Genomic DNA, 21,017 nt, shown 5'->3' with positions numbered 1-21,017 from the left:
CTGCAGTTTACAGGATATGTGTCTGCAGTCATGGAACAAGAAATAAAGGTTTAAGAATGTTAAAAGCTGCAAAGGTAATAGAGTGGGTAAGTGGTATAAGTCTATTAGGAAGAAGATGGGGAGATGAGAGTGGTACAAATGAAGTAAATCTTAGTACATGAGGCACTGAAAATAGTTATTGAAAATACAAATGAATATCCCATCAGCAAATCATTAGTGATATGTAAGTAACCACTTAACATCAAACCCTAGAAATACGAAGGGTAGGGCAGAGAATGACTTACTTTTCATTATACTCTTTAGTATTTTATTATTTTAACTATATGTATGTATTAGTTTATTTCAAAAAATTAGAATTTACGTTTAAAAAGCTACAAAAACACCAAAAACAAATCAAGCCTCTCCTTTATCATCTCTAGGTAGGATAACATGCTTAATGCCTTCCTCACACTCGATGAGGATATAATTCACCTATTTTTCCCTAGAGCTTTTATAGTTTCATATTTTACATTTAAATCTTTAATCCATCCAGATTTCATTTTGGTGTGAGAAAATGATCATGTTTCATTGCCCACCCCCTCACCAAAAACATAGTCAATGTTTTCTCTGCATCATGTGTTGAATAATGAATCCAACCATCCCCCACTAATGTGAGGTGCAACCATTGTCATACGATGATTTCTTCTGGAAGCAGTTCTGTTCAGGACATTCTGGTACCTGTGCCATGCTGTTTTGATGACAAAGCTCTTTACTTCTAGTTTATGATAATGCACATGCCCTTTCTATCCTTACTCCCTTATGTTGACCTTTAACAAGTTACTTTGGGCTCTCTAAGCCTCAGTTTCCCTACCTGTGAACTGCAGATAATGTTAATACTTGTCTCATAGGCTTTGAGGAATAAATGAGATAATCCATGAGAATACTTAGCCCAGTGCAGTTATGATATTAGCTGTAATTGTTATCAGTTATAGCATACTGCCTAGCATATAGTGTATATTCAGTAAATTAACATACTTTTAATAATTTGTGGGAATTCCCTGGCACTTTCACTGCCATGGGCCTGGGTTCAATACCTGTTCAGGGAACTAAGATCCCACAAACCATGTGGTGTGGCCCCCCCCAAAAAATAATTGGCTTATTTACACACACTAAGATACCTTTGAATGCTTTGCAAGCCTAGTTTTTTAGCTTGGGTTGTTAAGTGTTTCTTTCTGAATACTCTATCATTCTTGTCCTTGCCTATAATTTAGTGCTGGAGGGTTTTAAAATTATCTCTTGCATATGTAATACATATTTTTTATTCAGTTTAAATTCTGATTCTTCCTGAGCATTGTAACTCTATACATTGGACATGGCAGATTAATGTCTCTCTTTTTCAGGATGAAATTCAAACTTCTGCATCTTCTTGTGATGAGATTGAGGTACAGCTCAGCAGCCAGGAGCAAGCTGAGAGGGAGCCAGTGGGCCATGTCACCAAAACAAGGAGAAGGCGCAGGACTGTCTACAGGAGCCCTGACTCCCAGGTGAATAGAAATGTGCAAACTAAAAATAAGCTACCACCTGTGCCCAAACTGGTATATTATTAGGGAGCCTTCTCTTAATTCCCTTATGATATCGGGTGGTGGCAAACACTGCTGTGAGCTCCATGAAAGTGCAGACCTGAGTCTGGCCTCATCACACCCCGGGCATTGGCACTCGGGAAGCACTTAGTAAGTATTAAGCACAAATTAAATGTTTGCTGAATAATATGAACATTCATTGAGTGTTTTCTTAAGTGAGGTATAGTAAGTAAGAAGGAAAGAGATACCAACATCAAATATGATTTTTTTTTTCCTCCTTCCTATCTTGTCCCGGGCCTGGTGATCAGCTGAGCTTAGTCTTTGAACAGTGTGGCCACGTGATTCCGAGGGCTTCTCCCACTTGCTCTGAGAGGACTCTGATTTTATTATCCTTTCATTCAAATGTAACTTTTACAAGATGGTCCTAATTTTTATTTTCTAGCTTTGTGTAGTCCCTTAGTCACTAGCTTGTCTAGTTAGTTTCTTCTCCCTAGGAGAGCAGCCTCTGCCTTGTATGCCTTCCAGTGGTCCCTAGTCTCTACTATTCCCAGATGCATGTTCTCATGACATTTGGTGAGGCAGAGAACCAAATCTGCCACTCAAAAATCTTGGTCTTCTACTTTTCTTTCTTTAATTCATTTTCCTCCTCAATTTGGTACCTATCTTTGGAAGGCAGTGATTACTTTTTTCTTTCTTTATGTCTGAATATAAGCAATGTTTTTAATGATACGTTTTTAAATTGAGATATAATTCACATGTAACATCCTATCAGTTTCAGGTGTACAATGTAATGATTCAATATTTGTGGCGATCATTTCACAATATATATACAATAAGTCTAGTTAACACCTCACGTAGTTACAGTTTTTTTCTTGTGATGAGAACTTTTCAGATCTACTCTTAGCAATTTTCAAGTGTGATTCCTTCTTATTTGTTATTGAAATCATTTATTTTCTTTTAAAATCTGTAGCAGGATCATTCAGAGATAAAAGTATGTGATCCTACTGAATTCCAGAATCAAGAAAAGCATGAAAACCAGGCTCTCAGAACTGTTGTAGAAGCTCCTTCTCTACCAAACAAGAGTCAAGATGAGAATGCAGTGCCCTCAGGAAAAAGTGGAATAAATGGTATGCCAAGTAACTTTTTAAAAATCCAAAATTGCTAGGGTAACCATGTGCATTAATTTCCTAGGACTGCCATAGCAAAGTGCCATAAACTGGGCAACTTAAAACAACAGAAATTTGGGAATTCCCTGGCAGTCCAGTGGTTAGGACTTGGCGCTTTCACTGCTGGGACACGAGTTCAGTCCCTGGCCAGGGAACTAAAATCCTGAAAGCCGCACGGTGCGGCCAAAAAAAAAAACAAAAACAAAAAACACAAATTTATTCTCTCACAGTTCTGGAGGCTGGAGTCTAACATCAGGGTGTCAGTAGGGCCATCTTCCTCCAAGAGTCTGGGGAGAATCTTTCCTGGCCCCTTTGTACCTTCGGTGGTGGCTGTAGACCTGGGCTTGCAGCTAAATCTCTGCCTCCTCATCATGTGGCAGTCTCTCTGTGTGTCTTTTTCTTTCTTTTTTTTTTTTAATATTCATTCATTCATTCATTTATTTATGGCTGCGTTGGGTCTTTGTTGCGGTGAGCAGGGGCTACTCTTCCTTGGGGTGTGCGTGCTTCTCATTACAGTGGCTTCTCTTGCTGTGGAGCATGGCTCTAGGCCCATGGGCCTCAGTTGTTCTGGCTTGTGGGCTCAGTAGTTGTGGCTCGTGGGTTCTAGAGCGGAGGCTCAGTAGTTGTGGCTCACAGGCTTAGTTGCTCCGCAGCATGTGGAATCTTCCCAGACCAGGGCTCGAACCCGTGTCCCCTGCATTGGCAGGCAGGTTCTTAACCACTTCACCACCAGGGAAGTTCCTATTTATCTATTTATTTGGCTGTGTCCAGTCTTAGTTGCGGCACGTGGGATCTTTGTTGCAGCGCATGGGGTTCTCTCTAGTTGTGGCAAGTGGGCTCTCTAGTTGTGGCACACGGGCTCTCTAGTTGTGGTATGCGTGCTCTAGAGCTCATGGGCTCAGTAGTTGCAGCACACAGGCTTAGCTGCCCCACGGCATATGGGATCTTAGTTCCCTGAGCAGGGATCAAACCCAAGTCCCCTGCATTGGAAGGCGGATTCTTAACCACTGGACCACCAGGGAAGTTCCTGTGTGTCTTTTTCTTTACATCGTTTTCTTAAAAGGACATCAGTTATATTGGATTAGGTCCATCCTAATGACCTTGGTTTAAGTTGATTATGTCTACAAAGACCCTTTCCAAATAAGGTCAGATCACAATTATTAGAGGTTAAGACTTCATTCATCATATCTCTTTTGGGGAAACAGTTCAACCCGTAACACCATTATGTAGAACTTCTAAGGGTTCAGCAATGAAAGCAGAAGTTAGAACCAAATACAGTAGGCCATCAGGTCACCTTTAATAACCGTGTAGAAAGCAGAATATGAGTGGTATCTGGAAAGTTTAAGGCAGTTGATCTTAAGGCAGGATGAGGAGAGAGCCTGGCTCATTCTGCCAATTAGCTCCTTCTGGCCTGCTGCAGAGACAGGTACAAAGACCTGTTAGCCCCTTCAAGTAGGACAGTTAAAAAGGATCTGCAGTCTTCCCTGGTGGCGCAGTGGTTGAGAGTCCGCCTGCCGATGCAGGGGACACGGGTTCGTGCCCCAGTCTGGGAAGATCCCACATGCCGCAGAGCGGCTAGGCCGGTGTACTATGGCCCTGGAGCCTGTGCTCCGCAACAGGAGAGGCCACAACAGTGAGAGGCCTGCGTACCGCAAAAAAAAAAAAAAAAAGGATCTGCAGAATCTACCTTCCCAGGGGGGTGGCCATTTTATTATGATAAATGTATATTTTACTTAGTCTCTAACCTCCTAAAAACCTCTTCCCTAAACTTTCTCAACTAAAAATTTGTTTCAATAAGGCCAGAAAACTTCAGTTCCCCTATGCCTAACAGGACTTGGTGCTTTCTGATTTCATCCCTTGGGAAGCCTGCCAGTTGCAACAGTGTGTCAGTGTTCATTTCCCCTAGCACATCTATCTGGGACCTGAGGCTTGCCTGAGGGGATTGGGAGAGAAGATGATCCACTCATGTCCACCAAGCAGTTTAATGCAGAATTTCTAATGCTGAGCCTTCCCAGTTACCCCAGAATTTTGAATGTCTTACTAAATCTAGAAAGTTAAAGAAGGTAGATGTTCTGATTTGTAGGTCTGAGGTAAGCCTGGAATTGTGCAGATTTAATAAGTACCCCAGGTAATTTTGATGCATATGCCTTATAAACCCATTTTGAAATCCTGAGACGAGGGGAATGTAAAGAAATATGACAGAGTCAGAAGTGGGGGTGGAATTTAAAATATCTATTATTCCACCAATCTTGTTGTCAAGAAGACTTACTTCTAGGACCCAGTTTTGAAGGCATGGGAAAAATGAGGGTGGACCCTTTAAGTCAGGTTTGCCCAATGAAGCACACAGGCAGTTTGAAGGAGAAAAATCTGATCATGCAGTTTCTGGTGAGAGGAATTTTTTAAACTTTGACATAATTCCAGACTTAAAGTTGTAAGAATAGTACCAAGAGTTCCTATATATCGTTCACCTAGATTTCTCAAATGTTAATATTTTGACGTATTTGCTTTATCCTCCTCTCTATTTATATACATATCTACGTACGTATATGTGTTATATACATTTTTTTCCTGAGCTGTTTGAGAGTGTTTCAGATATGTTCCCCTTTACCCCTAAATATTTGTGTTTCTTAAAACATCAGGACTTTTTCTCACAAATGTACAGAGAGCAGAAAGTTCACTGATAGGGCTTCTTCATATTCCGCATTACAACTAACCTCTGAGAAACAACCACTTGTCAAGGTTTGGTATAGTATCAAAGAAGAATATCCACAATTATCTGAAAAGGCTATTAAAATACTCTTCACTTTCAACCACATAGCTGTATATGACGAAATTCGTATTCATATATTACTTCAATCAAAACAATATATCACAACATATGTATACAGAAGAAAAGAGAATCCAGCTGCCTTTTATTGTCAGATGTTAAAGAAATTGTAAAAGAAAAACAAAAAACGCTCTACTCACTTTTTTGATTTAGAAATTTTAGCCATTTTCATAAATTATTTATGTTAACGTATAGTGGGTATATTTTTAGTGAATCAATTATTTTTTAATGTCTTAGTTTTAATATCTAATATGGCACATATTGATATAACGTACATGAACAAAAATTCTTTGGGGTCCTCAGTAACTTTTGAGAGTACAAAGGGATCCTGAGGCTAGAAAGTGTGAGACCTGCTAACTAACCTGTAGACAGAACTTATCTAGATTTCATCCCAGCAATGTCCCTTAAAACAAAGGCAAATCTCGACTCATCCTTTGCATTTCACTGCCATGTCTCTTTTCTTTGAATAAATTTATTTATTTATACATTTTTAAATTTTTGGCTGCGTGGGGTCTTCGTTGCTGCACACGGGCTTTCTCTAGTTGCAGTGAGCACGGGCTACTCTTTGTTGCCGTGCGCAGGCTTCTCATTGTAGTTGCTTCTCGTTGAGGAGCACAGGCTCTAGGCGCATGGGCTTCAGTAGTTGTGGCACACGGGCTCAGTAGTTGTGGCTCACGGGCTCTAGAGCACAGGCTCAGTAGTTGTGGCGCATGGGCTTAGTTGCTCCGCGGCATGTGGGATCTTTCCGGACCAGGGCTCGAACCCGTGTCTCCTGCATTGGCAGGCAGATTCTTAACCACTGCACCACCAGGGAAGTCCTGCCATGTCTCTTTAAGCTACTTTAATCTGGAACAGTTCCTCAGCCTTCCTTTGTCTTCTAGTGCATTGACCTTTTTTAAATACAGTTTCTTGGGTCCTCTGACTTGGTTTGTCTAATGTTGCTGATGGTTAGATTCAGATCATGCACTATTGGCAGGAATCCCGCAAACTAGGGCTGTGTCCTCCTCATTCAGCACCCCAGAGGGCTCAGATGTTGGTTTGTTCTGACTAGTCTTGTCAACTTGCATCACCTGGTTATGGTGGTGTCTGCTAGGTTGCTCCTTTGTAATAGTTATTATATTTCCATTTGTAATAAGTATCTTGTGAGGAATGACTGTGACTCCTTAAATATCCTATTTCATGGCCAAGGTCCAAGCAAAAGCCCTATAACCCCTGTGCTCTATCCAGTCATTCTTTTGCCTTGTTTTATGGATGCATTGAGAAACTTTAAGGATGAGTGACTTTATAAGTAGCATTTCTTGAAAACCCACTTGTACAGTTTTTAGTAGATTGCCTTAAGCTGAAAAAGATACTAGAATGTGGGAGATAAGTAGGGGGAAATAGCAACCCTTATATACATGATGGCTTTAACTGGATTTAAAGAACAAAAGCAAAACAAGTATAGAAGCAAAGGACCTGAGAAAATATAATAATAGCCAAAATGATAATAGTGTTTCTTAGGCTGGTGGGATTGTGTGACTTTTATCATCCTTGTTAAAACAACTAGACATGTTCATAGCAAAAGTTCTGGAAAAGAGTTTTATAAACATACAGAAATTTTAAAACACCTATACAAGAAGCATAAAATTTCTGTCTACTTGAAATACGAGCTAAAATTGTGGTGATGCTGTAACTAATGCTTTGTGCTCCTTGTGTCGTCTCTCCCATACCTTGGCAGAGGCCTATCACATGAATATGCTCCACGTTAACTTACATTTCTTAATGGGAATAATTTTTGGAAATCTTTCATTAGTTCTGTATCCTTGGATTCAGGTAATGAAGGTCCAAAGATACCTTCAGAAAGAAAGAAGTCTCTCTACACAGATGGGTTTTCCAAACCTGGAAAAAATAAAAGAACTGCAAGCACTACTCCAAGTAAGTTTTGCACACAAAGAAGCATAAAATGGTGGTTGGCCCCCTTCAGGCTGACGCTGGAGAGGCAGTGCACTGTGACAGCCGAAGGCTCAGACACTGGCATTGGGGTTTGCGCCCTCGTTCCCTCATTTTCTGCCTGTGAGACCTTGGGAAACTTATTTATCCCCAGTAAACCCACGTCCTCAGTTTAAAGTGGGAATAATTAAACTACCTATTTCATCAGGTTAATATATGGATTAATTAAGACTGTTCTCCACTTCTGATTACCTAGCAGGGCAGCTAACCTGTAGCAAGTATTCAAGAAATATCTGAGAATTAATGTGTATCAAGTACTTGGCACAATGTCTACCTTGTAAAAACTTATTATTATTTTTAGTAATAAGTCTAAGGGACTCCATTTCTGGACGTGTAATTCTCTTTCTCTGTTGCCTGGCACATAGAATGTTGCTTGTGCTATGTATTTAGAGTACTTAAAATGCTGCTTAGCATATTTGAGAAATTCTAACAATTATGCTTAATAAGAATATAATTAGTTAGAATAGTACAGAGCAGGAGTCAGCAAACTATTGCCCATCTTGGCCTGTCTTATAGCCCTTGAGCTAAGAATGGTTTCTACATTTGTAAAGTGTTGTATATAAGAAAGAATATGAGACAGAGACCACAGTGTATGTGACCGCCAAGCCTAAAATATTTACTGTCTGCCCGTTTACAGAAAGTTTGCCAATCCTTTGCATAGAGCTTTCTTAGCATTATTAAATGTCAAATTTATGATTAAGTAAAGGCCATTAATTAATTGGTGAGGGGAGAGGACAAATCTGTTAATCTTTTCTTATCCTCTGGACTAAACGAAGATGTTAGTCAGCAGTGAAATGGACAATAGATGGTCAGTGTTCGATAGTTTATAAGGTGAATATGCTTTGCCCCTGACTTTCTAAAACCTAAATGTTTTGAAATTAAAATTTTAGCAAAGATGATGCTGAAGTTGAATGTCAGGGATGCCAAGACAAGAATAAGTGTTAACAGAAAAATATAGGGAAGGTGAATAAATGGATTTTGTCTTGTTGTTAATTGTCATATTTGGGGAAATATTCTAGATTTTAAGAAGCTTCATGAGGCTCGTTTTAAGGAAATGGAGTCCATTGATCAATATGTTGAGAGAAAAAAGAAACATTTTGAAGAACACAATTCATTTAATGAACTGAAGGTATGCTGATAAAATTATGTTCTTAATGCCACTAAGCTGTTTGTTTTTAATGTTGATACTGTGTATATACAATGGTTAATACAATTAGCTATTATTCTACTAGTGGAATGGATTTGTTTGAGTCTAATATATTTTTATTATTTTAAATTTGTTTTTGAGAATTTTCAAAACCCTCCAGATAAAGCAGTGAATCTTCACTATGAAAAAGAATTCTGTAAAAAATAAAGTTAAAAAAATAAAACATTTTTTAAAAATTTGTAAAAAAATTTTTTTTAAGTAAACAGTAAAAAAAAAAAAAGGAAGAACTCCAAAGTAGCAATAAGTTGTTCTGTTTTCCACATTCAGACACTGTGCCTATCACTTTTGTTGGGGAAGGACTGATATATGGCTGAAGCCATCTCTCCCTGTCTCTGACCTAAAGGGAAAATGAGTGACTGGCAGTTGCTAATTTAAAGGCTTCCTGTCATAACTGAGCTCCCTGGGTGGGGGGCCTTCAGGCCAAGTCCTGCTGGACTCAAGCAGCTTCGAGTAAGAGAAGGTGAAGTCAACTCCGAGGCTGAGTTAGCAGCAGAGTAGTGAGTAAATAACATCCTAGGAAGTTGATGTTCCTGTCTTACATGGTATCTGGTGTTAAAGGGGTGCCACAAAGATGGATGGGAAACATTTTTGAATTTAATAATACATAATAACCTGCCTATTTCTCAAAGAATTTGAGGCAGTTTGTGGTATTACACACAACACAAAACAGTATAAATCTGGTTTAAAAGGGGCAGAAAATGAGCACTGTTAACAGGTACAGTGACTAATATATCAGTCACTCAGTTGAGTTTTGAGTTTTCTGATATCAGTGCCAATGGTGAAATGCACTGGGTAATAAGTTCTACATAATTAAAAACAAAAAACAAAAAAACATACGGTTCTTAGAAGCTTACTCTTGGATAATAAATGTTCATTTGAACATTTATAAAACCACTGTTACCACAGTTGAAGACACTGTTAACAACCTTCTAGCAAACAGTCTTGGCATTAAACATCTCCATTCCTTCATAGTGATCTAACAACATGGGTGGATAATCCAGGGAAGAGATATTCAGTATGTCCATAAGAAGACTCTTAACTATTAGCAAGGGCTAAGTATCACAACATTCACAGCTGAGTATTGGGACAAGAGGCCCATCCCGGAGGAGCGGGGGAGGGTGTCCTGCTGATGCTTTACAGAAAGTAGACAGCTTCTTTTTCTGCATAGGCATGAGCTAGCTGCAAATATTCCTGTAAGGAGGGCCACTCGTTCTCCTTACCATGAAGCTGAGCCTACTTAAGTACTTGATTGAAAGTCAAGCTTTCTGTACTACATAATATGGATGAATTAATTTCCAGGTAAAAGTTAAGGGCAGAACAACTGCTTCAACCATAAACTTGAGTGTAGCCTTGAAGTTGTGTTGAATAAATGAGTAGCTTATGTTGTTTTTTAGTTGATAGCCCCATCTGAATGAGTTCTAAAATCCCACCCCAGCGCCACTGTTTAAGGAATTGGCTAATCAAATGGGTTATTTGGTATGATCTGTTTGGAGACTAGAGAATAAAAAACAATTACCGTGACTTCACCATAGCTAATATGGATTTCTTGACGGTTGACTTGTTTGGGGATTGGTCATTTGGAGAGTGATGGACAATAAGAAATGAGCAGAGATCTAGAGAGAATCATCCTGGCTGTGACCAATCTCTCCTTTCATGATTAGAGGATGGAAACCTGATTGAGTTAGTTGCCAAATGGCTCCCCTCTGCAATGATCTGAAACCTTGTGCCCTGAGTTGCCTGTTTACTTTGCTAACAGTAGGAATGATCAAATTTTTTGATCTTTGACAGTATATGACAAAATCCCAATTGAATTTGCATTTCTCTGATCATTACATGTTACATGTTTATGTTACAAATATTTATATGTGTTCATTGATGATTTTGCTGTGAATTTGCTTTTTCTTAATTTTTGCTGATTTATGAGCCACTTATCTATATTAATGACATATATTATGTATTATATGTTCTAAATACTTTCCCACAGTTTGTCTTAACGGTGTCTTACCTTGTGGAAGGTTTTATTGTTTTATCCAACTATCCAGCTTTTCCTTCTAAAACTGAGGGTTTTGTCTTGCTCTCCCTGTCCCAAGATCATAAAAATATGCTCTTATATTTATTTTTACTGCTTTTATTATTTTTCCCTATGTTTACTCCTTAACCCACATTTTAATTTTTATGTATGGTATCATTGAGCTCTTTGCTTTGTTAAACCAGGATTTTTTTTTGCTAAAAGAAAGGAAGGAATTGATTAGATACACTGCAAACAAAATAAATTAGTGCTACTAGAGTCTGCAGCATAATATTCTACCTGAAAAGTCAGAAAGATTGGTATTCAGTGCGAGTAGAATCATTTAAACATAAGTTGCTCAAGCAAAGGTATAGAGTTGGTGATTCTATCACCAGGTATACTGGAAAGTGGGAATTTTAGGGGAAAGACAGAAGAAGGCATAAAAGGTGTGGTTAAATATAACAGCATACTTAATACATCTAACCTGAGTTTTCAGCTTATAGTAAAGATATGTATTTACCAAATACTTTGGTTTTCAATTTGTCTCACAGCATGAGAATCTCTTCTGCTCGTATGTTGAAATGAGAAGTTACCATAATTCTCTAGTTTCTTGTATTATTTCATAGGATATAATCAGAATTTTTATGTCTTTTGGCTTTACATTGTCAATTCTGATAGTCCTATCTCTGCTGTCAGTGAAGTTAGATTTCTTCTGCTTGCAGCAGAGCTTAGACTAATGATAGTAAAACATTCATTCATTCTTTGTGCTTTGACAGTATCTAGAAAAAGATAACATAAGTGGAACCCTTCCCTGCCATTTCAAAGAGAGCATTTCCCTTCCTCCCTTCTTTCTTTTCTTTAGGTTTTTTAAAAAGAACTTAAAAAAGCTATTGGAGAGCCAGGGGTGGGTAGGGGAGGAATTATTTGTAGATTCCAAAAGCTTTTTACATAGTAGGTTTCTCTTTGAGTTTGTATTTAATAAACTGCATATCATGCTCTCAAAGGAACCATCTTTCCAAGAAAACTGATTTATCCTCCCTTTCTGGCCATGGGGGACTGTTTAGCCACCTGCTTTCTCTAGTTAGAAAATACCTGGGGACATGGTAGCTGGGAAAGGCTTTCTGTAACACGTTACTCAGCACAACCAGAAGTTTCTCTTAAATCAGAGTCACCATAGCAACACAGGTGCAGGGAACTGCTCAGCCTGCCAGGCAGGTAGGGTAGGGTGAGGTAGTGGGGAAGGAATGATGACAGGGTTAAAAGTGGCGATGAAACGGGATAAATGGGGGCACTCTCCTGCACTTTGCTCAGACAATACTGTCTCAGAGGCCAGCTTTAATGTGGTGCGTTTCCCTTTCTTCAGAAGCAGCCCGGCACTAAGGGAGTGGTGGCAACTCCAGTTCCTCCCCGAGAAAGACTCTGTGTGGCTCGTACCCCCGCCAGCCAACGGGGCTCACAAGGCCGGCCCCACGCAGGCCGTAGCACCTTGTGTGTGAAGGGGCTGGCCAAGCGCTCCGCGCTCTCAGCAACTAAGATGAACGTCAGGTAAAGAAGAGCTCCAAAATGGAACCAAGGGCGAGGGCTCAAAGCTTTACTGCTTCTAATACATTTCAGGTGGACTACAACAAATGTTTTAGTGTTGATGAAAAAGGAGAAAGGATCGGAATAGAGAGAAAGATCAGCAGTTTTTATTTATGTTACTTTTTTTCCCTTAAATTTGTGTTTTTCTTGTTTTGTTCACCTTCCCTAAGCTCGCGCGTTTTTTTTTTAAAACATTACCTTTTTATTCGTTTTGTTTTGGTTTTTTAATTTATTTATTTTTTGGCTGCATTGGGTCTTCATTGCTGCCCCCGGGCTTTCTCTAGTTGCGGCCAGCGGGGGCTACTCTTCCTTGTGGTGTGCGGGCTTCTCGTTGCAGTGGCTTCTATTGTTGCGGAGTACGGGCTTTAGGTGCATGGGCTTCAGTAGTTGTGGCACACAGGCTCAACAGTTGTGGCTCGTGGGCCCCATTGCACAGCCTTAGTAGCTGTGGCGCACGGGCTTAGTTGCTCTGTGGCATGTGGGATCTTCCCGGACCAGGGCTCGAACCCGTGTCCCCTGCATTGGCAGGCGGATTCTTAACCACTGTGCCACCAGAGAAGTCCCCCTAAGTTCACGTTTGATTCATAAGTAAAGATAGAAAATAAGATCTATATGGATATTTTACCTTATTAATTTAATATATGTCTGCAAAGATGTGTAAATAGAAATTTTTCCGTTGATGTAAATCTAAAGTTGAAGCTAAATTCCTAATCTCCCAATGTAGTGAGCTAAAGAATTGACTCATCCTAAACTATGAACATTGTAACCCACTGGGTACTGCAGTAGCATAGCCATCTCATGCTCATTGATCCCTGTTTTCTTTGCTTGTGCCTTTCCTGACATCAGGTGAGCCCTCAACTGTGACTGTCCCCACAGATGAAGATCTTCAGGCTTCTTTCTCTTAATACCGAAATTTGATTCTCTCCTTTTTTAAGGGCGTTTGCGGCATCTAACAGAACTGGTGCATGGTAACACTTCCCCAACACGTGCAATTATCTGACATAGTTTTTAAAAACTGAAAAATGCCCTTGAATTTGGAATTCTTATTGAGTTAGCCTGGAACATGAGGTACCTATACTTGGCAGTTCTGACTGTATTTATTAATAGTTAAGAACACCATGGTTAGGGGCTAGTCCTTGCTTCATGCAGGGTACAAAACAGCCTGGAATTAGTAGCACTTTTCCTACCACATCTAATTTTCTTAACTGTATTGTAGAGTCTTGGGTAATAATTTTAGATGTTGATTCAGGATCACCATCAAATCTTTAGTTGTAAGTCCAGAAGTTCCCTTCTGTTAACCCACCACCACCAACCCTATGTGTATTTATGTCTGTCATTACTGGATTTTCATTGAATCTAAGATACCATCCACTGAAGACTCACCATTATTTTATGAACCACTAAGAAAAAGCACTGCTGACTAACTTTGATGTGTTACCAATTGTAAAACACATTCTAATTTCAGAGATGTTAAAATGTAGAAAAACTCTGCATCAGAGGATCAATAAAAAACATTTATGGCAATTTGCTCTGAGTAGAGAAGGACTTATGTACCACTCAAATGAATGGCATTCTTCTAGGAAGATGGAAGAAATGCTCCCATCACTCATTTGGCATAGCAATCTCCTGTTCCCTTGGACTTGCCCTCACTAGGAGGAGGAGAAAGAAGGGGAGCTTTTTTAAATACCTCCTAAACTATAACTTGAGGCCCATAGGCATCTCCTTTGAGCTCTGCCTTACACTGTCATTGGCCAAGGCAGGGAGAGCAGAGAATATAAAACCATATTTTACAAATAACGGAAGTTGATAAATGACTTGCTCTAGCATCATTGTTTGAGAACATGTCTATTCTGTGAAAGAGGTTCATTTGTATAACAAGTATTTATTGAGGCCCTTTCAGTGCTTGGTGATGGGTAGGTGGTTTTGTTTAGAAGCTTGACCCAAGTACTCATGTCTTATACTCCACTGTCCTATTTAGGTTTTCAGCTGCTACTAAAGATAATGAGCATAAGCGTTCACTGACCAAGACTCCAGCCAGAAAGTCTCCACATGTGACCACATCTGGGAGTACCCCAAAAGGCCAGGCTGTGCTCGAGACACACAAGTTAAAGACCACAAGGGCTGAATCTGCTGCTGGTAAAAAAAAAAACAGAACAAAACAAAACAACCTCCCTCCCACCCCCCAAAGTTCTGGTTTATCTTTAAACCATGTAGCTTCCTAATATGATTGTCTGTTTCTTTAAAGCCTCTCCATTATCTATAGAATCAAAAGCAAAAAATTGTCTAGCACAGTTTTCATTTATACTGGCAAGGGAAGTGCCAGAGACACAGACCAAAAAAACTGACATATCTGCCAGAGGACTCCATCCTGTCCTGAATGAAGAACATTCAGCCCCTCCTCAGGGATTAGGAGGGGGATTACAGTATTCATTACAGCCTCTGAATGGTTCTGCCAGACTCTGAAACTAACAGGACCCAGAGTTCATGGAATAAATGCCACACTATTGACTACTAGTAGATTGTATAAGCCAGAATAAGCCATATAGATAATCTTCTACACACTGTCTACTTAATCATCACCTACAAAGACCAAGTGGTTTTCAAAAGAACACTGCAGTAGCAGTGTGAAGGTTTAAAAGAGTGTCACCAACAGGTTAAGGCCTGTATTAGAACTGAGTGTATCAAAATTCTCTCAAGAGTCCTACTGAATGTCAGGCAAGAGCCTTGATTACACAGGAAGGACTGCCAGATTCCCTGAGACTAGAGCAATCCAGCAAGAGTTTAAACAAGAAGAGAGTATTATTGTTGGTAATAATCAGCGTGGAGACTCTGAGGATTTTTTCATGCCTTTGACACCTAAATTAAAGATTGAATAGTGGGACTGACAACTAAATTTCAAGAGAGAGTACAGAGGTGGGATCAGAAAATTTATGATTCTTCCTCTAGATGACCTCTCTCATTCCTACCCACCCTTAATCGTTGCTATATCAGCAAGGAAACATTCCACAAAGCATTCTAAATCATCCTGTAATAGGGGAAGAAAGGGGCTTGGGCAGAGAGCAGGGCTAAAAAATGAAGAGTGGACTTGCCTAAGATGTGACTGTGTCATTTTACATGGAGCAGGGGTCACTGAGCAGCAGCCACCTGCCTAATACTGAGAAAGGACTCACAAATACTCACAGATAAGGACATGAGGCAGGAACTAAATGTTTGCCACATCCTGAGCTTTCTCCTCTAAGTAACTCAGGGGTGTGCCCAGTCAGAATGGGATAGTTTTCTTTCCCTGGTTATCAAATATGAATTTAATATAAATGAAATCAAACTAATTTTTTTCTTGTGATTTGCTTTATTCACTGTTTCAAGAATCATATTAATAAATGAGCTAAAGTTCATTTTCACCGTTTTTCAATTGTATGGATATATTTCAACTTATCCATTTTACTGCTCATGGACCCCATGGGTATTTCCAACTTTTGTTATTTTGTATAGTGTAGCTATGACCATTCTGGAACATGTCTCCTGTCCGTGTACACAGTTTCTCAAGAGTAGGACTGGGGCTGCTGGATAGTAGGGTAGACAGACCCTTACATTACTGGTTGAATTGTACTGGTTTATATTCTCATCAGCAGTGTGGGACAGTCCCATTGTTCCCCTCCCTGCCAACACTTGATAGCAACACAGTGGAACGGCTTCAGCACAGGAGTTCTGTGCTTTTCTGGGTTGTTTCACTAGGTGGTCCTAGATCCTAGTTGCTTGTTCACATATACGGGCAAGTGCCAACATTTGACGATGGCCTGAATGCAACCTGTGAGGGGAAAGGATTACAAAATGTGCCAGATATATGCTGCCCAACTGTAGCAAAAATGTGGCTTACCAAATTATACCATCCTAGTATATTTTTAACTTTATATTACAAAAATTCATATTCTTCGGTAACAGCCTTCATTAGTAACAACCAGAGCCATGGATCTTTTTATTTCTATGTGATTAGGTTCCTTGCAGGGTTTATATCTGTTTGTGTTAATGAAAATGTTACTATTAACAATATATAATTTTTTTAAAGGGTAGGGAATTCCCTGGTGGTCCAGCGGTTGGGGCTCCACGCTTTCGCTGCAGGGGGTGCAGGTTTCATCCCTGGTCGGGGAAATAAGATCCTGCATGCCGCATGGCTCAGCCAAAAACGAAAAACTAAATTAAAAAATAAATAAATAAAAGGGTAAATATCAGGGAAGCAGCCTGAAAATTTACCCGGTTATTTTTTTTTTAACTGAAATAAACTTGATTTACAATGTTGTGTCAGTTTCAGGTGTACAGCAAAGTGATTCAATTACACATATATATACATGTGTATATATAACTGTATATATAATCTTTTGCAGATTCCTATCCCTTATAGGTTATTACAAAATATTGAGTATAGTTCCCTGTGCTCTACAGTAGGTACTTTTTTTTGGTTATCTATTTTATTTATAGTAGTGTGTATATGTTAATCCCAAACTCCTAATTTATCCCTCCCACCCAATTAATTTTTTTTTTTTTTTTTTTTTTTTTTTGCTGTACGCGGGCCTCTTACTGTTGTGGCCTCTCCCGTTGCGGAGCACAGGCTCCGGACGCGCAGGCTCAGCGGCTATGGCTCACGGGCCCAGCCGCTCCGCGGCATGTGGGATCTTCCCAGACTGGGGCACGAACCCGTGTCCCCTGCATCGGCAGGCGGACTTTCAACCACTGCGCCACCAGGGAAGCCCTAATTCTTTTTTTAAAAACATATTTATTTGGTCTTAGTTGCGGCATGCGAACTCTTAGTTGCAGCATGCCTGCGGGATCTAGTTCCCCAACTGGGGATTGAACCTGTGCCCCGTGCATTGGGAGCGTGGCATCTTACCCACTGGACCACCAGGGAAGTCCCTCACCCGATTAATTCTTAAAACAGGATTCTAAACTCCAGCTGATCCTAGGAAATGTCACAATATTTAGATGCTTTGGGGAGCTGCTAACAGGGGAACAGCTAAGGGGTTAGTTTTCCTCATTCTTTTCTCCTTTTTTTTTTTGCCTTCCCCCCCAGCCTGTGTCAAGTCCGTTCTCTATGTCTGCATCTTTATTCCTCTCCTGCCCCTAGGTTCATCAGAACCATTTTCTCCTCCTTTTTAACCCTATATGTTTCAGACCGTTCATATTGAATTCTATTTTTAAGATTGAAAAGTGATACTTAAACAGGTCTTTTTTTCTAATTAAGCCCTTGGATCTTGTTTGTTGTTTTAGTTATTACCCCGTTCAAGTTGACAGCTGAGACAGCGCAGACTCCGATCTCCCATAGAAAACCAGTGTTTGATCTCAAAGCAAGTTTGTCTCGTCCCCTCAACTATGAGCCACACAAAGGTATGTGGGAATGTTTTGATGTACAAGATTTAAGATTGAGCAATTCCGCATCTGAGGATGTGAAAAATTCTAGTGACTCAGTGGAAGCCATACTTGGCGTAGAATTCCTGCCTCTGCCCCTGTATCCACGTGACCCATGATTTTAAGTGTCCATTAAGCGAATACTAAAAAAAAAAATAATTGATTCACTTACATTTTTATTAAGCAAAGACAACTTCTAATCAGTGTTACTACAAAGTATTAATAAAACTTCAGCCAAAATCAAGAAACTTGGAAGTTAGGCTGTGGATAAATGAATGTTCTCTTTATAGTTTTTAAAGGATCCCAAGCTGAGAATCACTGGTCAAACAATCTGGGACATTTATTGGCCAGGTGTCGCTCTTGGGGATATATTAAAGTATCTTTACATCCATTTAAAACGTCAGTACTTAATGTGATCTGTCAGTGCTTCTGGAATTACTTTAAAACAAAACCTTCCTATAAGAATCATGTAACAGTGTTTATTTTTAAATTACTAATGTTAATGAAACAAATATAATGAAAATGTAAGTCTTTTTATAAATTTATTTTATTTTTGGCTGCATTGGGTCTTCGTTGCTTCGCATGGGCTTTCTCTAGTTGCGGTGCGCAGTTCTCATTGTGGTGGCTTCTCTTGTTGCGGAGCACAGACTCTAGGTGCGCGGGCTTCAGTAGTTGTGGCTCGCGGGCTCTAGAGCGCAGGGTCAGTAGTTGTGATGCACGGGCTTAGTTGCTCCGCAACATGTAGGATCTTCCCAGACCAGGGCTCGAACCCGTGTCCCCTACATTGGCAGGTGGATTCTTAACCACTGTGCCACCAGGGAAGCCTAAAAATGTAAGCCTTATTTAGAGGTAAGAGTCAAACTGAACCGTGGTTTAAGAAAACTTCTCCCACCCATTTTTCCTCCCCAAGTTTTCCCATCTGTGGCAACAGCACCTCTCTCCTGAGTGTCGGGGCAGAAGCCTAGGAGTCACCTTTGGTTCCTCACTCTCTCTCAGACCCCATATCCAGTCTATCAGCTAGTCCTTTCAACTCCATCTTTGAAACTGATCTTTAATCTGACCACTCTTCATCCCTCCACTGTGACTCCCTTTGGTCCAAGTCACATCATCTTACCTGGGCTTCTACAAAAGCCTCTTTGCCCCACTACAACTTTAAAAACAAATCAGAGCACATCACTGCTTGCTCAGAACCTCCTAAGGTTTCCTGTCTCTCTCCCACCCTCATTTCATTGCCTCCTCCCTTCCCTGACTCTGTGCCAACCACACTGGTGTTTCAGCTCCTCAAACACTGAACCACCCCCCCTCCTCCAGGTCTTTGAACTTATTATCCCTCTGCTCCACCTGGAACACTATTCACACTGATCTTTGCACAGCTTGCTCCCTTGTTTTAATGGGGCATCCACTCAACTGTCAGCAACCGAGAAAGGTCTTCCCTGCCCACCCACCCACCCGCACTCTTTATTCCTCACCTTGTTTTACATTTCTCCATAGCACATAGCACCACCTGGTGTTATCTTACTTGACAACTGTCTACCTCTACCACTGGAAATGTAACCCCAAGAGAGCAAGGATTTTTGACCACTTGGTTCACTGCTATGTCCCTAGAACCTAGAATAGTCCCTGGCACATACCAGGTACTCAAAAAGTATTTGTTATGGGAATGACTGATCACCACTAACTTCTACTGATGGTAAAAAACCTGGTTGAGAGCTTCATCTGTGCTTGTTATTTTATATCCTAGACAAGTCACTTAATTCCTTTATGGAAGGGAAAATAAGTACTACTTCAGTGGTTACTGAAAGGATCAAATGATACAGCAGGTGTGAAAGTCCTTTTTATAAAATGGGAAACACTGCAAATGGTAATCTTTGGTACTCAGAAGTAGGTCAAACTATACAAATAAAGTAATATATAAACATCTGGAAATTTGGTCACAGTTCTAAAGCCAACAAAATATTCCCACTTGTTCCATTCCAAATACATTTTAATAGGTAACAATAATAATAAACTGCAAAGATGAAATACTACTTTAATATTAAATATTCCTATGCAACGTTGGGATAAACTATTTAGTTGTTATGGCTTCTTTTAATGTGCTATGTAATGGGATTCAGTATTAAAGTTTTTTTTGTTTTTTTAAGATTTTTTTCTGGCTTTCCAAGGATTAAAAAGTAGAAGACACTTATTTTTAGAGGAAAAAAAATGTAATGTCTATCTGTAGGATATTAAATTGAAATTAATAGAATTATACTGGCAAATGTCTTTAAAAACAAAGTATGGGGCTTCCCTGGTGGCGCAGTGGTTAAGAGTCCGCCTGCCGATGCAGGGGACACGGGTTCGTGCCCCAGTCTGGGAAGATCCCACGTGCCGTGGAGCGGCTGGGCCCGTGAGCCACAGCCGCTGAGCCTTCGCGTCCGGAGCCTGTGCTCCGCAACAGGAGAGGCCACAACAGTGAGAGGCCCGCATACCGCAAAAAAAAAAAAACAAAGTATGAATGTTGACAGCAAGCAGGTAGCCACAGATGAAGAGAAAATTAGGAATATAAATACAGGAATCTTTTCATTTATTTATTTATGGCTGCATTGGGTCTTCATTGCTGCGCGCGGGCTTTCTCTAGTTGCGGTGAGCGGGGGCTACTCTTCGTTGCGATGCATTGGCTTCTCCTTGCGGTGGCTTCTCGTTGCGGAGCATGGGCTCTAGGAGCGCAGGCTTCAGTAGTTGTGGCTCACAGGCTGTAGAGCAAAGGCTCAGTAGTTGTGGCACACAGTCTTAGTTGCTCCGTGACATGTGGGATCTTCCCAGGCCAGGGCTCGACCCATGTCCCCTGCATTGGCAGGCGGATTCTTAACCACTGCGCCACCAGGGAAGTCCCAAGAATTTTCTTAAATCTGTCTCTGTCTCTGTCCTAAACTAGGAAAACTGAAACCATGGGGACAATCTAAAGAAAACAGTTCTCTGAATGAACATGTCAACAGAGTAAGCTTACACAAGAAAAGTTATAAACAACCTCATCGCCAGACCAGGTAAGTACATAATTATCCAGTTCTTATTCTTTTAATTTTGAAAGACTGTATATAAAAGCAGAGTCTCTGAGGGATAGAGTCACAGTAATAGTGGTGTTTAAGAAGAAGGTAGAAGTGGAATCATATACAGAACTTAATAAAAGTACATGTGCCTAGGCAATACCACAGTGGGTTCTAATTCACTAGGTTTGAGATGGGACCCACGTATCTGCATTGTTTCCAAAGCTCTGCAGGCGATTCTGAAGAGGACCCGGTTCACA

At 40.2% G+C, this 21,017-nt stretch overlaps 1 protein-coding gene across 22 annotated transcripts in view; it reads left to right on the top strand.

The window, feature by feature from the left end:
* The window catches only part of NUSAP1 (nucleolar and spindle associated protein 1), a 67,954-nt gene that overhangs the window by 43,784 nt on the left and 3,153 nt on the right, over positions 1 to 21,017 (top strand). For 21 of the 22 annotated variants that reach the window (XM_089905206.1, XM_089905259.1, XM_089905251.1 and 18 more), the window contains 8 exons: positions 1,380 to 1,523; positions 2,530 to 2,686; positions 7,365 to 7,466; positions 8,561 to 8,670; positions 12,120 to 12,301; positions 14,316 to 14,473; positions 17,597 to 17,713; positions 20,649 to 20,757. In XM_089905206.1, coding sequence (XP_089761332.1) covers positions 1,380 to 1,523; positions 2,530 to 2,686; positions 7,365 to 7,466; positions 8,561 to 8,670; positions 12,120 to 12,301; positions 14,316 to 14,473; positions 17,597 to 17,713; positions 20,649 to 20,757 — 1,079 coding nt within the window. The remainder of the gene's footprint in view (positions 1 to 1,379; positions 1,524 to 2,529; positions 2,687 to 7,364; positions 7,467 to 8,560; positions 8,671 to 12,119; positions 12,302 to 14,315; positions 14,474 to 17,596; positions 17,714 to 20,648; positions 20,758 to 21,017) is intronic. The other variant, XM_089905261.1, reaches the window with a different exon arrangement.

The sequence above is a fragment of the Delphinapterus leucas genome, chromosome 2, assembly GCF_059928025.1.
Source record: "Delphinapterus leucas isolate spDelLeu-1000000601 "Yukka" chromosome 2, BTC_Dleu_Yukka2, whole genome shotgun sequence".
NCBI lineage: Eukaryota > Metazoa > Chordata > Mammalia > Artiodactyla > Monodontidae > Delphinapterus > Delphinapterus leucas.
Note: the sequence above shows the minus strand (reverse complement) of the source record. Positions and strands in the feature narration are given on the sequence as shown.